The sequence below is a fragment of the Panthera tigris genome, chromosome X, assembly GCF_018350195.1.
Source record: "Panthera tigris isolate Pti1 chromosome X, P.tigris_Pti1_mat1.1, whole genome shotgun sequence".
Taxonomy (NCBI): Eukaryota; Metazoa; Chordata; class Mammalia; order Carnivora; family Felidae; genus Panthera; species Panthera tigris.
The window spans coordinates 32,773,680-32,789,504 of NC_056677.1; the positions used below are offsets into that span (position 1 = coordinate 32,773,680).

At 42.0% G+C, this 15,825-nt stretch overlaps 1 protein-coding gene across 1 annotated transcript in view; it reads left to right on the forward strand.

The window, feature by feature from the left end:
• Positions 1-15,825, forward strand: part of XK (X-linked Kx blood group) — a 78,210-nt gene extending 62,385 nt beyond the window's left edge. Inside the window, exon 4 of the mRNA XM_042974014.1 lies at positions 15,472-15,825. Within this exon, the coding sequence (XP_042829948.1) occupies positions 15,472-15,529 (58 nt within the window). The 3' untranslated portion in view covers positions 15,530-15,825. The remainder of the gene's footprint in view (positions 1-15,471) is intronic.

Sequence of the window (15,825 nt, forward strand, 5' to 3'; positions counted from 1 at the left end):
TGGCTGACAACTGCAGAAAAATCAGAGTTGGCAACTTGACCTGCCACTCCAGAAAGGCTGTGGTCCTTTAATCTAGGGTCTCATCTCCAGCAAGCTGGGAAAGAGCCCCCAGAATACCCAGAGGCAAGTTAATACAATGGCAACAGGTAGCTGGACATAGGGTGAGGGAGGCGACAGGATCCTCAGTGAAGGAAGCCGAGTGAACATGGAAACGGAGGGGAAACAAAGGGTGGCTTGCAAAGAGGCATGCTGATTCAGGGCTGAGGTTTGGCTTCTCTGAGTAATTCAGTAATTCGTCCACACCTTGGGGAAGGGCTAGCTCCTGAAAGGGCCCATAAAGAAATAAAGAGATTATCCTCTGAGGGGCTGTTGACGTGAGGGACAGGGTCAGCTCTTTTGTAGCCTGGGTGAGATGGGTTGACAGACCATTTCTGGGACATGATGCTTTCTACAAAGACTGGTGACAGATTCCACATTCCTGCTGCTTTCGGTTGTATGCTGCATTTACGTACCCATTCTGGCGAAGAAGAGAGGAAGAAACAGATTGCCATGAGAGTTTGGGTTCTTTACATGGTTGATTTTATCAGCCTGAAAAATGGGGAGTCATGGAAACCGTGGAAGGCTTGCTCTGAAGAGCCCACTAGCCTAGGATTGCCATCCATATCTCTTATATAACTTACATTCCAGAATTCTTCTACCTGTGGCTTCCACATTCATGGCCACAACGTTGGCCACCAAGGGAACTGAAAGTCCATTTAATGTTATTTTTAACTAACTTAGACTTTGAAGCCCAAAGCCACATTTTTTTTTTTAAGGAGACACTAGAATTGAATACAAAGGAAAATATAAAAGGGCACTGCACATATCAAGGCAATTGTTCTTTGGGGAAAGTTTCATTTCCATTCTATACATTTATGAGTATACCGAGTCACAATATAAAATGTATTCTTATTGTGGCTGTGGTGAGAAGTGTTTGGAAATCTCTATTAACCCAAGTGTCACCTGGGCAGAATGGAAAATCCTCCTTTTTTTCAGAGAAGGATAATATTTGTAATAGTCAAACACTGGATACAACTCAAACAGCCACCAACAGAAGAGAAAAATAAAGTGTGGCATAATACACATATACATATACAAAGGGAATTTTATATATACAATAAAGAAAATGAATGAACTATAGCTATATGTAACAAAATGGATGAGTCTTACTAATGTTATTTTGAACACAAAAACAAGAAGAAAAAATAATGCCTACTTTATGATTCAATTTTTTAAATGTTTATTTTGAGAGAGAGAGAGGGAGAGCACAAGTGAGGGAGGGACAGAGAGAGAGAGACAGAGACAGAGAGACAGAGAGAAAATCTCAAGCCGGCTATGTGCCGTCAGTGCAGAGTCCGAATGGAACTTGTACCCACAAGCCAAGAGATCATGACCTAAGTCGGTATCAAGAGTCTGACACTTAACCGACTAAGCTACCCAGGAACCCCTATGATTCAAGTTATATGAAAAATTTTTAATATTTTATTCTTGAGAGAGAGAGAGAGAGAGAGAGAAACAGAGTGTGAGTGGGGGGAGGGGAGGAGAGAGAGGGAGACACAGAATCCAAAGCAGGCTCCAGGCTCTGATGCGTTAGCAAAGAGCCTGACGTGGGGCTCAAACCCATGAACTGTGAGACCGTGACCTGAGCCAGTCAGACGCCCAACTGACTGAGCTTCCCAGGCACCCCTGTTCACTTTAAAATTATTAGTTAAATTGTCCATTTATGGTATATGCACTTGAAGACGTGCATCTTTCATGATTTTTAGAGATTTTCCAAAAGTGATCAAATTGGTACCTTTAAAATGTACATTTTTATTAGTTGCTGTAAAACATCTGGTCAATGAAAGGTTCACAGAAGTGATTATACACTTAAATCATGCCAGGGGCTGTTAGTGTTGTCCAATGGAAGTTTCAATGATAATGGAAGTGGTTCTACATCTGGGCTCTCTGATGCAGAAACCACTAACTACATATAGCTACCGAGCACCTGAAATATGGTTAGTGCAGCTGAGAGATTCAATTTTAAATTTTATTGAAACTTAATTATTTTAAATCTAAAGACCCACATATGGCTAGTGGCTACTATGTTGGACAGCAGTGGTCTAGACCCATTTGCTTGGTATAATCAAAAGTACTAATGCTTTGTCTTTAGACCAACCTAAGTTTGAATCCTACCTCCGTTACTACCACCGTGACACTTTAGGTGAGGTACCTGGCTTTTCTAATCTTCAGCATAGTCATTTGTAGAATGGGGATGAGAAGTACTTCTTTCGAGAGAGAAAGAAAGAGCAATCAGGGGAGCAGGGGAAGGGCAGAGGGAGAGAGAGGGAGAATTCTAAGCAGGCTCCAGGCTCTGAGCTGTCAGCACAGAGCCCACTGCAGGGCTTGAACTCATGAACCATGAGATCATGACCTAAGCCAAAATCCAGAGTCAGACGCTTAACCAACTGAGCCAGGCGTCCCGAGAAGAACTACTTCTTAATCTTCATATGAGCACCGTATTAAATTAGTGAATGCAGACCACCTATCACAGACCCTGCCAGTAATCGATGTTCAAGAAATGTTGTTTTCCTTCCCATCCCTATGTGGCCATCTTGAAATTGGGTGACCTTCATATAAGGACTGGGTGAGAAAATTCAGATAATGCAATGTCCTCGACTTCTCATCTCTGACAGCAATCCCAAGCACCCACCGGCAGGGCAGTAGCATCATCATTGTAGCTTTTTCACAGAGCTGCTTCTATAGTTCAAACTCCAAAGAAATGTTTCTACCTACGTTGCCAAGAAGAAACATGTGTTCAAATACCAGCCCAGCTCTTAAATATAGAGAGAGACCACCTGCTCCTGTGAATTGTTTTGTTTTGCTTTGTTTCATAGACTCAACAGTTTACCCATTTTATCTTTACAGAACAGGATGCATTATTTATTTCTTCCCTCAGTGAATAATTTTTCAGGGGTTTTCCCTTTTAGTATGAATATTATATATTATGCTACTATTATTATATATTATTGAAACTAAATTTAGAGACTTTTTTTTTCAACGTTTATTCATTTTTGAGAGACAGAGACAGAGCACAAGTGTGGGAGGAGCGGAGAGAGAAGGAGACACAGAATCTGATACAGGGTCCAAGCTCTGAGCTGTCAGCACAGAGCCCGACGCGGGGCTTGAACCCATGAACCATGAGATCATGACCTGAGCCCAAATCGGATGCTTAACCGACTCACCAACCAAGCGCCCCTGAAACTAAATTGATATTGTCTCAACATTTTTCACTTTTATGTGTTTCTAATGTGTCTTAACATATGACCAGAAGCCTTGACAAATTTGCAGTGTTTTATTTTACTTTATTTTTGAGAGAGAGCCTGAACTGGGGAGAGACAGAGGGAGAGGGAGAGAGAGAGAATCTCAAGCAGGCTCCATACACAGAATGGAGCCCAACACGGGGCTCGATCTCATGACTATGAGATCATGACCTCAGCCAAAATCAAGACTCGGACACATAACTGACTGAGTCCCCAAGGCACCCCAATCTGCAGTGTGTTAAAATGGAATTCTCATTTGCAAATGAGATGGGATGAATTGTATTCCTCCCCAAATTCATTATGTTGAAGTCCTAACCCCCAGGACCTCAGAATGTGACTGTATCAAAACTTTATCAAGTCTTTAATGAAGCAGTTAAGTTAAAATGAAGCCACTAGGGTGGGCCCCAATCCAATCTGACTGGTGTCCTTATAAGAAGAGATTAGAACACAGACACACACAGAGGGAAGAGCATGTGAAGACAAATAAAATGGTGGCCATCTAGAAACCAAGGAGAGAGGCTTTAGAATGAAACTAACTCTGCTGAGACTTTGATCTTGGTCTTCCAGTCTCCAGAACTGTGAGATGATAAATTTCTGTTGTTTAAGCTCCCCAGTCTGTGGTGTTTCGTTATGGAGGCCTGATACATGATCCCTTCCTCCCATGAGGCTTCACAATTTATAGATACTCAGCCTGATATTTTTTATCAGATACCTCAATTCAACTGCTGCTGTTTATATTAAAATGTTCTGGTGGTTGAAATTGGTTACACATTTCTATGTGAGCCAATAATATGAGGCAAGTCTTTAAAAAGGTAGCACAGTTGGTCTGAGATTGCACCATAGACATGCTGTCTTTAAAACATAAGCAGACAAGAGGGTGCCTTGGTGACTTAGTCAGTTGAGAGTCCCACTCTTGATTTCAGCTCAGGTCATGATCCCCAGGATTGTGGGATTGAGTTCTGCATCAGTCTCCACACAGAGCATGGAGTCTGCTTGGGATTCTCTCTCTCTCTCTCTCTCTCTCTCTCTCTCTCTCTCTCCCTCTGCCTCTATCCCCTGCTCACTCTCTGTCTAAAGTAAAATAAAATGAATATCTTAAAAAAAAACATAGACAGTCAAGATCACCCTTCATTCTTGACCAGTCACACAACACCTAGAACATTTTTCTCAATTTTGTGCACGACACTTATAAGGGAGGTAAAACTCATGAATTGTTGAGCATTGCACTGTGTGCATTTGTACCCTTCATTATCCCACCAACGCAGTGAGGTAGATATTAATATCCTTCCATTTTTTAGATGAGGAAGCTGAGACTAAGAGAGGTTAAATAGATTGACTAAAGTCATATAGCTTTAAGTAGGGAGTCTGGATTCAAACAAATTCTATGTAATTTCGTAAAACCCCTTTTCAACTAGAGGAGGGCCTTCATTCTGGGTGACTTCAGTGGACCCAGACCCTGCCTCACTCTTCCTTCACCTGCTCATTCAGAGATCTTCACCCCGACTCTGCTTCAGCCACCCTGTCCCATAGCCATGCTCTGAAACTGGTCATCTCTCGGAAGTATACCTGCTCTAAAGTTCCCATCTCAGACATGACCCCTTAGATCACTACTTCTGCTTCCCTCTCTTCCTCATTCCCTCCCACCCAAGGTGACTGTCTCAACTTCATCAAAACCTTTGGTTTCTCTTTGATTCTTTGACTTTGCCTTCCTCCTGCATGTTCACTTCCTGGTGCTCTACCCATCTTCAATTCTACCATGCATCACTTCAGCTATCTCTTGCATGTGTCTTCAACTCCCTCACACACTGTCCTTCTGTACTACCCATCAGGCAAAACCCAACCCTGATCACCTCAACCACCTTCTTCCTCTCCACTTGAACATAAGTTGGTAAGGAGAGCTATGAAAATTACCCACAGATGCATACCACTGCTGATTTATGATCTCAGACCCAACTGGGTTCTTAACTCTGCCTTGAAATCATTTTGTTTTCTTTTTTTTTTAATTTTTTAATGTTTATTTATTTTTGACAGAGAGAGAGAGAGAGGGAGAGAGAGAGCATGAGTGGGGGTGGGGCAGAGAGAGAGGGAGACCCAGAATTCGAAGCAGGCTCCAGGCTCTGGGCTTTCAGCACAGAGCCCGACGTGGGGCCCGAACTCACGGAGTGTGAGATCATGACCTGAGCCGAAGTCGGACGCTCAACCAACTGAGCCACCCAGGCGCCCCTAAGTCATTTTTTTTTTCTACATCCAAGCCCTATGTTTGAACAGCAGCCACAAAACTTGAAAGCTTTCTTCATTTTCCTGAAATGTCCATTAACCACTTCATTTTCAACAGAAAACCTTTCCTGTTCTTTCACAAAGAAAATGGAAACCACAAAGAGGAAGTCCTTCAAACTCCTGCCACCAACCCTACAGACCTTTTTGCATCTGCACTCTGTTTCCCTCCTTTTACAAGAGAAGAGTCCCTCCCCCACCTACCTAAGGCTCCTTCCATTTCTGTCCTTCCCTATACTCAGGAACCTTGCTCTATCAAAGATCCTCCAAGTGTAGCCTCTCCCTTTGTCCTAGCTCCTTCTCAACAATACTTAACAAGCTCTTAATTAAAGACGAAACGAAACCAAATCCCTCTGGTGTCCACATGTCTTCTCGATGACAGCCATGCTATCTCTTCCCTATCAGAGCCAGCCATTTTGACTGATTGTTGACTCCAATCTTTCATCTCAACCCACTAACATCTGGCTCCCCTTGTTGCTGTCTACCGAAACCTCTTACTGAGGTTACTAATAACTTACTTATATTGCTAAATCTGGGCTCACTTATTATTCTGTATCATACTTAATCTCTTGGCATCAAATGACTGGTACCTGAGACTCTAGTGGCTGCCAAGCTTCATAGTTGTACGTTTGCCCTGATCTTCTCTGACTGCCTTTCCTCTTCTCCATTTCAGACTCCTTCTCTTCTACTGTCCTTCAAACCAAAGTCTCCAAGAAGTATCTTCCCTGAGACTCCTTCTTTCTTACTGTTACACTCTCCTATGACCTTGTTTACCTTCTGCTTACTTATGATACCCACACCTATGCTTCCACCCAGACCTCATTATTGAGTCCCACATTTATACATCCAACTAACCAGCCAGTGCTCCCCCTTGGAAATCTCTCTTTCCCAATCCACTAAACTCAGTCCTGTATAAAACTGAATTTCATTACCATTCTCTACATAATGGTTGTTTTTCCTGGCCATTTTCTCCATATGGCATTACCGTCAACCCAGCTGCCCAAGCCAGAAACCAGAGGTCAGCCTTGACTCCTTCCTGTGCCTCAGTCTCATCCAACTAATTCCTCAGTCAACAAATCCTGGCAATATTACTTCTGAAGTTTCCATTTCTCTCCCTTGCCATTCTCTCTAGTCTATTCTAGTCTAATTCACATCACTACTATCTCTCACAGTGGTAGTATAGTGCATATTTGCTGTATTGTTTGAGAATATTCAATTCTGCTGTAGAAGACAAGAAAATGAATGGGATGGGTGAAATTCATACAATGTGTTAGGCAGAGATCAGTATCTCAGTTGGCCCAGACTGTCATAATAATACCATAGACTGGGTAGCTTAAATAAGAGAAGTTTATTTTCTCACAGTTTTGAGGCCTGGAAGTGTGAGATCAGAGTGCTGGCATGATTAAACTCTGGTAAGGCCTCTCTTCCTGGCTTGTAGATGGCTGCCTTATTGTTGTATCTTCACACACAAGGTGTCCTTGGTGTGTGTGTGTGTGTGTGTATAGAAAAAGAGAGATCTTTTTCTCCTCCTCTTTTCATAAGGACACAAGTCCTATCAGATTAGGGTCCCACTTGTATGATCTCATTTAACCTTAATTATCTCCTAAAAGTCCTTTCTCCAAGTACATTCACGCTGGGGTTAGAGCTGCAACATATGAATTTTGGAGTGACAAAATTCAGTCCAAAACAAAGAGTAAGTTATTAACCTGGAAGACATGTGATGTGAGATAAGTATAGTAAGTGCAGCATACGTGTATGAACATAGAGAGAAAAGGATGGAAGGAACAAGGAAATACTAATCCTCATGATATGTATGAAAAATATACCCAAGGTACTTGAGGCATACTATTTTACATGAGGATTATGAGGGATTCCGTGTTTGTGAAGTCTTATGTTGGCCACCCACTGGTGACATCATCCTGGTCCCGTGTGTCCTCTTCCTACAAAATACAAATGAAACCCTCAGCTGTTCAGCAGACTTAGTGACAACTCTAGCTGTGGCTTGGTATACTTGTCTCTGCATCTCTCAGAGGAAGTGTGTGCCGCTGGTCCTAGGAACTTTCTGTCTGCCGACCGCTGGCTCAAACTTCAGTTCTAATGCTCATAACCACACCATCAGCAGGGAAGGCTGATGCAGCAAGAGACAGATAGACAGAAGGTATGCCCACTGCATATTCCAGGATTCGGGAAGTGTGGTTCTGCTTGCTTGCACCCTGTGCTCAGTATGGCAGCCTACCTCATCTCTTTCCCCTTGCCATTTGCTGTGTGTTTTAAACTTTGTCTGATAAACTCTGTGATTCAAGCTCTTTCATATGGTCTGTGGGTCTGTCTTTTCTGCGACCTCTGGGATAGTTTGCCTGGTGGTGTACTTGGAGGCCACCATCATATTAAGGTAGTTTCCCACATGACAGGTGGATTGTGTTAATGGCCTCAATTCCTCACCCCTCCCTATGTGCACACCCTTTATAATGTGACTTTACAGCTCCTCCCAAGAAGGGATGACATGTATTTTTTTCTGCCCTTTGGACTTGAGCTCAACCATGTGGGGCACTTTGCCCAATGGGATGTTGGCAGACATGATGCTAGCAGGGGCTTGAAAAAGTGTTTGTCTACCTGGGCTTGCTCTCCTGCACTTCTTCCATGACTATGATAAGGATGTACCCATATTGTCCCTAGGAGGAGGAGAAAAACCACAGGGTGTGGAGTCACAGTCAGCTAAGCCCAGTCTAGATCAGCTGACCCCCAACTTGCCCAGCCTAGATTAGTCATCTATCAACTGATCCACAAGAAATAATATTGGATGGAGTTTTAAGCTACTAAGTTCGGGGTATTTTCTTACACTGTATTAGCCAATTTACATACTCACTGAGGCAAATTCTGGAGCCTCCTAACTTTTACTCCTGTCTATAGTGCTCCTTCCGGATCCATTTCCTATTGAAGTCATAGTACTCTTCTAAGACACAAATCGAATCATCTTATTCCCCTTCTTCAACCTTTCAGTGTATCTTGACTTTACCTTTAGGATAAATTACAAACTCCTGCATAATATGACCCCTGCTCATTCATCTCGTCAGCCTCATTTTTGGCATTACCCTCCTCTCTCTCTTAGTTTCAAATACACTGAGCTATTTGCAGATCCTCAGCTGAGCCATATTCTCTGTTGCATCCAGGCCTTTGAGCATGTCGTCTTCTCTACAGGAGGCATGTATTAGTTTCTTAGGCTATAACAAAATGCCACAGATTGAGTGGTTTAAACAAAAATTTATTGTCTCATAGTTCTGGAGGCTAGAATTCCTAAACCAGGTGGTCAACAGGTCCATGGTCCCTCTGAAGCCTGTAGAGGAGAATCCTTCCTTGCCTCTTCCTTGCTTTTAATAGTTGCTGGCAATTACCAGCATTCCTTGACTCTCAGCTGCAGCACTCCGATCTCTGCCTCTATTGTCACATGATCTTCTCCCCTCATGTCTTCACATCTTTTTTATTTATTTATTTATTTATTTATTTATACTTTACAGAAAGAGAGAGAGAGAGAGAGAGAACATGAATGGGGGAGAGGGGCAGAGGGAGAGAAGGAGGATCTTAAGCAGGCTCCACGGCCAGCACAGAGCTCAACACAGGGCTCAATCCCATGACCCGGGGATCATGACCTGAACCAAAATCAAGAGTCGGACACTCCACCAACTGAGCCACCCAGGACCCCTTTCACATCCTTTTTTTTTTTTCCTTTTAATATAAGGACACCACTCACTGCCTTCAGGGTCCATCCTACCCATGTATGACCTTATCTTTTCTTTTCCCTAGCTTTATTATGATTGACAAATAACATTATGTAAATTTAAGGCATACAGCGTGATTATTTGACACATGTATATATTGAAAAAATCATTACTATAAGATTAGTTAACATCTCTATCACTTTGCATTGTTAACATTTCTTTTTTGTGGTGAAAGCATTTAAGATCTAGTTTCTGAACAATTTTCAAGCATATGACACAGCATTGTTAACCATTGTCACTATGCTTCATATTAGATCCCCAGAATTTATTCATCTCAGAGCTGGAAGTTTGTACCCTTTGACCAACATCTTCTCATTTCTCCCAACCCCCAATATCTGGCAGCTGCCATTTTATTCTGCTTCTATGAGTTAGACTTTTTGAGATTCCACATATAAGCGAGGCTATACAGTATTTGTCTTTCTGTATCTGGTTTGTTTCACTTAGCATAATTCCCTCCAGGTTTATCCAGTTTGTTGTTGCAAGTGGTAAGATTTCTTTCTTTTTTATGGCTGAATACGTTTTCTTTATCCATTCATCTGGGCCATACTTTATTCATACTTTCTTGTTTCTATGCATGCCTTGTAATTTTTTTGCTGAAAACTGGATATTTTGAAAATTATGGTATGGTGACTTAGATTCTCCCCCATTCCAGGATTTGTTGTTGCTTCCTATGGGTCGCAGTTGTTTAGTGACTTTCCTAAACTGCTTTTGTAAAGAATGTATTCTTTGCCATGAGTGGAATATGAGAGGTCTCTTTCCTTTAACTCAGAAGTCAGCTACTTATTTGACAGAGATTTCCTTAAACACATGGAGCCAAATTTAAAGAGAGAGAGAGAGAGAGAGAGAGAGATAAACAGACACACACACACACACACAAACACAGAGAAAAAATATACTCCGTAGGTCTTTGAGGATTGGCTCTGTGTTGGGGCGGTCCTTCAACTCTTAGCCAAACCATTTACAGTTCTGCCTTAACATTCACTTCCTACTTGATCAGAGCCTAATGATCAGCCAGAAGTGGAAGCTTATGGTTTTTTTAGGTCTTTTCTGAGCATGCTTCCTGCCCTGGATGTGTGTGTGTGTGCATGGCCTTCTAGTTTCCCCAGTCTACACAGCAGCTTGTCAAAACCCTTATTCCCCAAATATCTCACACTCCAGCGTTTCCTGCCAGGCTGTCAGTGTATCTATTGTTTACCCTGTCTTATGTTTTGCCCCAGGTGGAAATGGATTTCCTTTCAATGTCTTTGAGGAAGGACCTTTTCTTAGCCACTTCACTTTGAAAGAGCTTTGATTTAGGGGAAACAAAATTAAGCACCTTGCGTCAGTCCCTCAGGGAGCCCCCAGATAGGTCAAAACGGACAAATGTCGATCCTCAGGAACAAGGTCTGCTCTGATCCCTCTACAACCCAGTACCTGCAAAGGGAATGCAGTCTGCTCTCTTCAAGACCACTGCCACATAGGGGTGAGGGGATTGGACAAGGACAAGGGAAAATGCCACAAAGCTCTCCTACCGTGTTTTAGTGACCATTCTCTTAAACATTTGCTCAATTGCTATAACCCTTTCATTATCTTCCAGAGTTCTGATAAGGTTTATCCTGACAGTTTTTCCCAGGTTTTCTAATGATTCTGGGGCTGGACAGACCTCTGGATTTCCTTACTTGCCTATATTAATCTTCTCAGGCTGCCATAACAAAATATTCCAGACTGGGTGGCTTAAATAACTTAAAAGTATTTTGTCACTGTTCTCGAGGCTAGAAGTCTAAGATCAAGGTGCCATTATGGTTGATTTCTAGTGAAGTCTCTCTTCCTGGCTTGTAGATTCCTGCTTTCTAGCTACACCCTCAGAAATGGCCTCTTTGTGCACATGCAGAGAAAGAAAGAAGTCTCTGGTGTCTCTTCCTCTTTTTACCAGGACACTGTCCTTTCAGACTAGGGCCACACCCTTACAACCTCGCTTAACCTTAATGACCTTCCTAATGGCTCTATCTCCAAATATGGTCACATTGGAGGTTAAGATTTAGACATATGAACTTTAGAGGAACACAATTCAGTCCATAATACCACCATTTTTGCTGATGTCATCCCTGACTTTATTATTATTATTATTTATTAAAACAAAAAGCTTTTCTAGTAGTGATTTGTCCCCTGCGCCCTGGAAAATTCTATTTTAAGGCTACTTGCAAGGAGTTTGGGGAAGTTTGGGAGACCTAGTATTTGTTTTTTCATTCTCTATATTAGGAGGCAGCAGGGGAGAAGGAAGTTGAGAAAATCTTTGGAGTAGTCAAAAACAACACCTGTTATGCTGGTATTTAACATACTAAATTATCCTGGAGAAATGTGAAGTGAATACAGCCAGGGAGTACCTCATTTTGTTCTGGGCTTGGATTACTCATGGTGTCCCTTTGATTTCAGCTCTTTCATTAATGATAACAATTTTATACAGTCATCTGAGACCCAAGCATTGCTCATCATTGGGCCATATTGCTAGATGATTTATGAGAGTTTTTAGCATCTATATTCCACATGTGTGCCATATTTACATGGAAACTGACATTTTTTAAAGTTTTTTAAATTTATTTTGAGAGAGAGAATGAGCAGGGGAGGGGCAGAGAGAGAGAGAGAGAGAGAGGGAGAAAGAGAATCTCAAGCAGGCTCTGTGCTGTCAGCACAGAGCCTGATGTGGGGCTTGAACTCATGTACAGCGAGATCACAATCTGAGCCAAGATCAAGAGTCTGACACTCAATCAAATGAGTCACCCAGGTGCCCTGGACACTGCCATTTTTGATGAGCAAGTTTCATTTTTAAGCCAAATTAATAGTTTTAAATTTGAATCACACTCACAGGACTGATAGTTACTCAATTGTACGTGTATAAATGTAGATATTTAAATTTCAAAGGCAATTGAAGAAATTTTAAATGTCATTCATAGTCTTTGAATCTGTTTTTAAAATTGTGGTTTCATTTCCACCGAAATGTTTGCCTTTGTTCAAAATTGTTAATCCAGTGAACCCAGGGAACTTTTTTAGAACAGGAAACGTGTGTGGTCTCTGAATTATATAAAAGTCTGGCTTCAGTCTGCATATCTTCACTTCCTTGAACTGACAGCAATATTTACATTTTTAGCCTGTAGTTTCAAGTTCAGTGTGTGCAGATGTCTTCCCATATCGGTGAGAAAATAAAACCCTATGATTCATTTGAACTCTTGGTTGAGTTTCGTAGACTTCTTTAATTACTGAGATCTCAGACTCAAGAAAGCAGTTTAGTAAATCTCACAAATGACCATAACTTAATACTCTCACTGCATTTAAATAAAATAAATATTTATTATCTGCTTAATCTTTTTTACACATGGTCCCGGAATTAGCAAAGTTTGAAAGTACACACGTGGGAAATTCCCATTCTTGATCTAGCTTATCTACAATGGATGAATTTACTTTGCTAAATCAGAAGTTATTCTCCTAATGATTGTTGCAGTAAGTATATATACATACTATTGATTGTATGTGATTTCGTAAGTGGCAAATGAATGCTGCTGTCCTGTATATAATTATGTTCTGCCGTCTTTTTCCCCTTAGTACGCAAATCACTACAGTTCAAACCCCAGACCATGCCTGCAAGTCCTGTGTATTTTCCCAAATACTTCTGGGGATTTTCAGACGTTGGTATCCTCCTGGTTGTCTCCTGCTGCTCCTGGGGGTCATCTCTGATCATCTCATCAGGACATCTCTCTACTCCCTCAGCCCCTCTAGCCTCCTTCACCCATGGCCAGCATCTGCCTTATCCTCCAAGATGACCATTAAATCAAACTGATTCTGTGTTGTGCTGATTAATCAGCTCTAGTGAAGACACACAAACAAAGGAAATTACAGTATAGGAAAAGGAAAACAAGCAGTTATTATTGTGTGTCCCTGTTCTCTACGATCGTCACCCTCATTGGCCATGTCCTCTCTGTGGCCAAACATTCTGTCCTGTTCTGGGACCTAGTTGTCATCTCTGTAAGAACCACTCGTATCCACCATGACATTCTCTTTCACAATCTCCAGTGTAAGTTTGAAATCAGATAACACTATAAGTTTCTCCACACAAGAATGTCACCCTTTCATTTTACTGTGTTACGCAGTTTAGATCTTTCCTGACTCCACCGCTAACACCTAAACCAGGCAGTGTCTTTGAATTACCAGAAAGCCCACCAAAATGTCTTCCCTAACAAAAGAACAGCATCTCCCCAAAACATACTCTGCCCTCAACTGCCAGAGAAATCTGTACATGCTGAAGAGAGCTTCAAATGTCCAATTTTAAAAACTTTTTTATTTGAAAATAACTTCAAGCATGCAGAAAAATGACCAGGATAGTACAAAGAAATCCGGTATGCTCTTGACCCGGATTTATCAGCTATTAATATTTTATCACATTTACATTATTCTCTCCATATTATTTTTTCTGAACTACTTGAGAATAAATTGCCTATGTTTAGTCTTAAACACTTTTGTGTGCATTTCCTAAGAGCAGGCCCATCACCAGTAATACAACAGACCAACATCACGTGCCTCCTGATGTGATACACTGGGAAGGACACACATCACTTCTAGGATATTCCTGCCCCAAATGCATAACCTAAATCTAGTCATGAACAAATCTCAGACACACTTCAAATGAGCAGTGCCCCTACAAAATAACCAGGCGGCATGCTTCCAACATGTCAATGTCATGAAAGAAAATAAAGGCTGAGGAACTGGTCCAGATTAAGAGAGTCTGAAGATCCATGACAAGTGGATTCCATGCATGATCTTAGATTGGATCCTGTACTAGAACAGAAAGAAAATGTTGGTAATTGTACTGTGGTTATGTATCCTAACAGACGTTTGCGTGTGACTATACGTGTTTATGTGAAACATCGTCAGTTTCTCACTAGCAAGCAGTAAGACCCTCTTAGTTTTGTTAGGCCAAACATTATTTGCTGAAAGTATTCAGGGAGCTAGACTTCAGGGTCATGTGAAATGCATACACCTTTTCTCTTGGAGGGAATCCTAATTAGCTTGCCAGTATTCTGGGATAGCTGACACTTGAATCTCTCAACTGACTAACACTTAAGTTACTGGTTAACATCTTCTTGAGGATGAACCTTTGCTAACTGCCCAGGGTGGGACCGTGAGAGCTCACATACATTCTGGGGCAGGGGAAAGTGATGGAGAAGACAGAGAAGAGCTCTCCCCCTTCAGGTCCAGGTGAAATAGGCAGAAACTGATAGTAGGGACCTTACGCTTGTTGGTCAACAAACCTCAGGCTTCTTGGGCTGAACTGGTTCTGTATACGTGCGGTTACTCCACGAAACTGTCAGTGACATCCAGGCTGTCAGAAGGGGACTAGAAACCAATGACTATTCTATCAGTCTTGTGACAAAGAGTCATGTTACGTGTTGCAAACAAAAGCAGGAGAGCAGAGTTCAAGTTGGGGCTTTGGGTTAGCAACTGATACTCATGAAATGATTTTATTATTTACGATGAAGCCCCGGCTTTACAAAATGCTTTTGGTGGCTGAAATAAGAAGCAGTGCAACAGCCTTCTCAGATTTACATCTCAGCTCTGGCACCAAGTAGCCACATGACTCTGGGCAAGCAGCTCATCTCCCCGGTGCTCTCCTCTCTCATCTGTAAAATGATGTGAGAGTTTCCTGCTGCTGCTACAACAAATTACCAAAAGCCACCTGGCTCACAAGAGCACGGATTTGTTTTCTTACAGTTCTGGAGGTCAGAGGTCTAAAATCAGTTTCACTGGGCTCAAAGCACGGTGTCGGCAGCTCTGTATTCCTTCTAGAAACTCTAGAGGAGAATCCATTTTCCTGCCTTTTACAGATTCTGGAGCTGCATTCCTTGGCTGATGGCAAACATAGCATCTTCTCTCTGGTCTCTGATTCATTCCTCACATCCTCTATCTATGCCTCTGAGCCTCCTGCCTCCCTCCAATAGGGACCCCTATGATTACATTGGGCCCACCCAGAATAGTATATGCTAATTTCCCCATCTCAGTCTTTAATCAAATCTACAAAGTCCTTTTTACCACATATGGTAATATATTCACAGGTTCCAAGGATTTGTACTGTTGGAGAACGTGATCAAAAAAGACATGACTGCTAATTGACCGATGAGCTGAACCTGGGCACTCAGAGGCTCCTCACCTCCTGCTCTGTCCTTGGACTGTGGGTTCCACCTGCTTTTCCTGCTCCCAGAGTCTGCTCCAAAGACAAAGCCTCGAGATGGTGATGTAATGTTGAAAACACCTGCACAGTATACGTGACTGAACCCAGTTAGGGTCTCTTTATATAAACTTTTAAGATTTGGAGGACAAGTATGGGAATCTATTCATCAGGCTGCCACCCAAGACAAGCCTCATATGGAAGTTCCCTTTGATTATTATTAAAATTCCCACCTACTGAC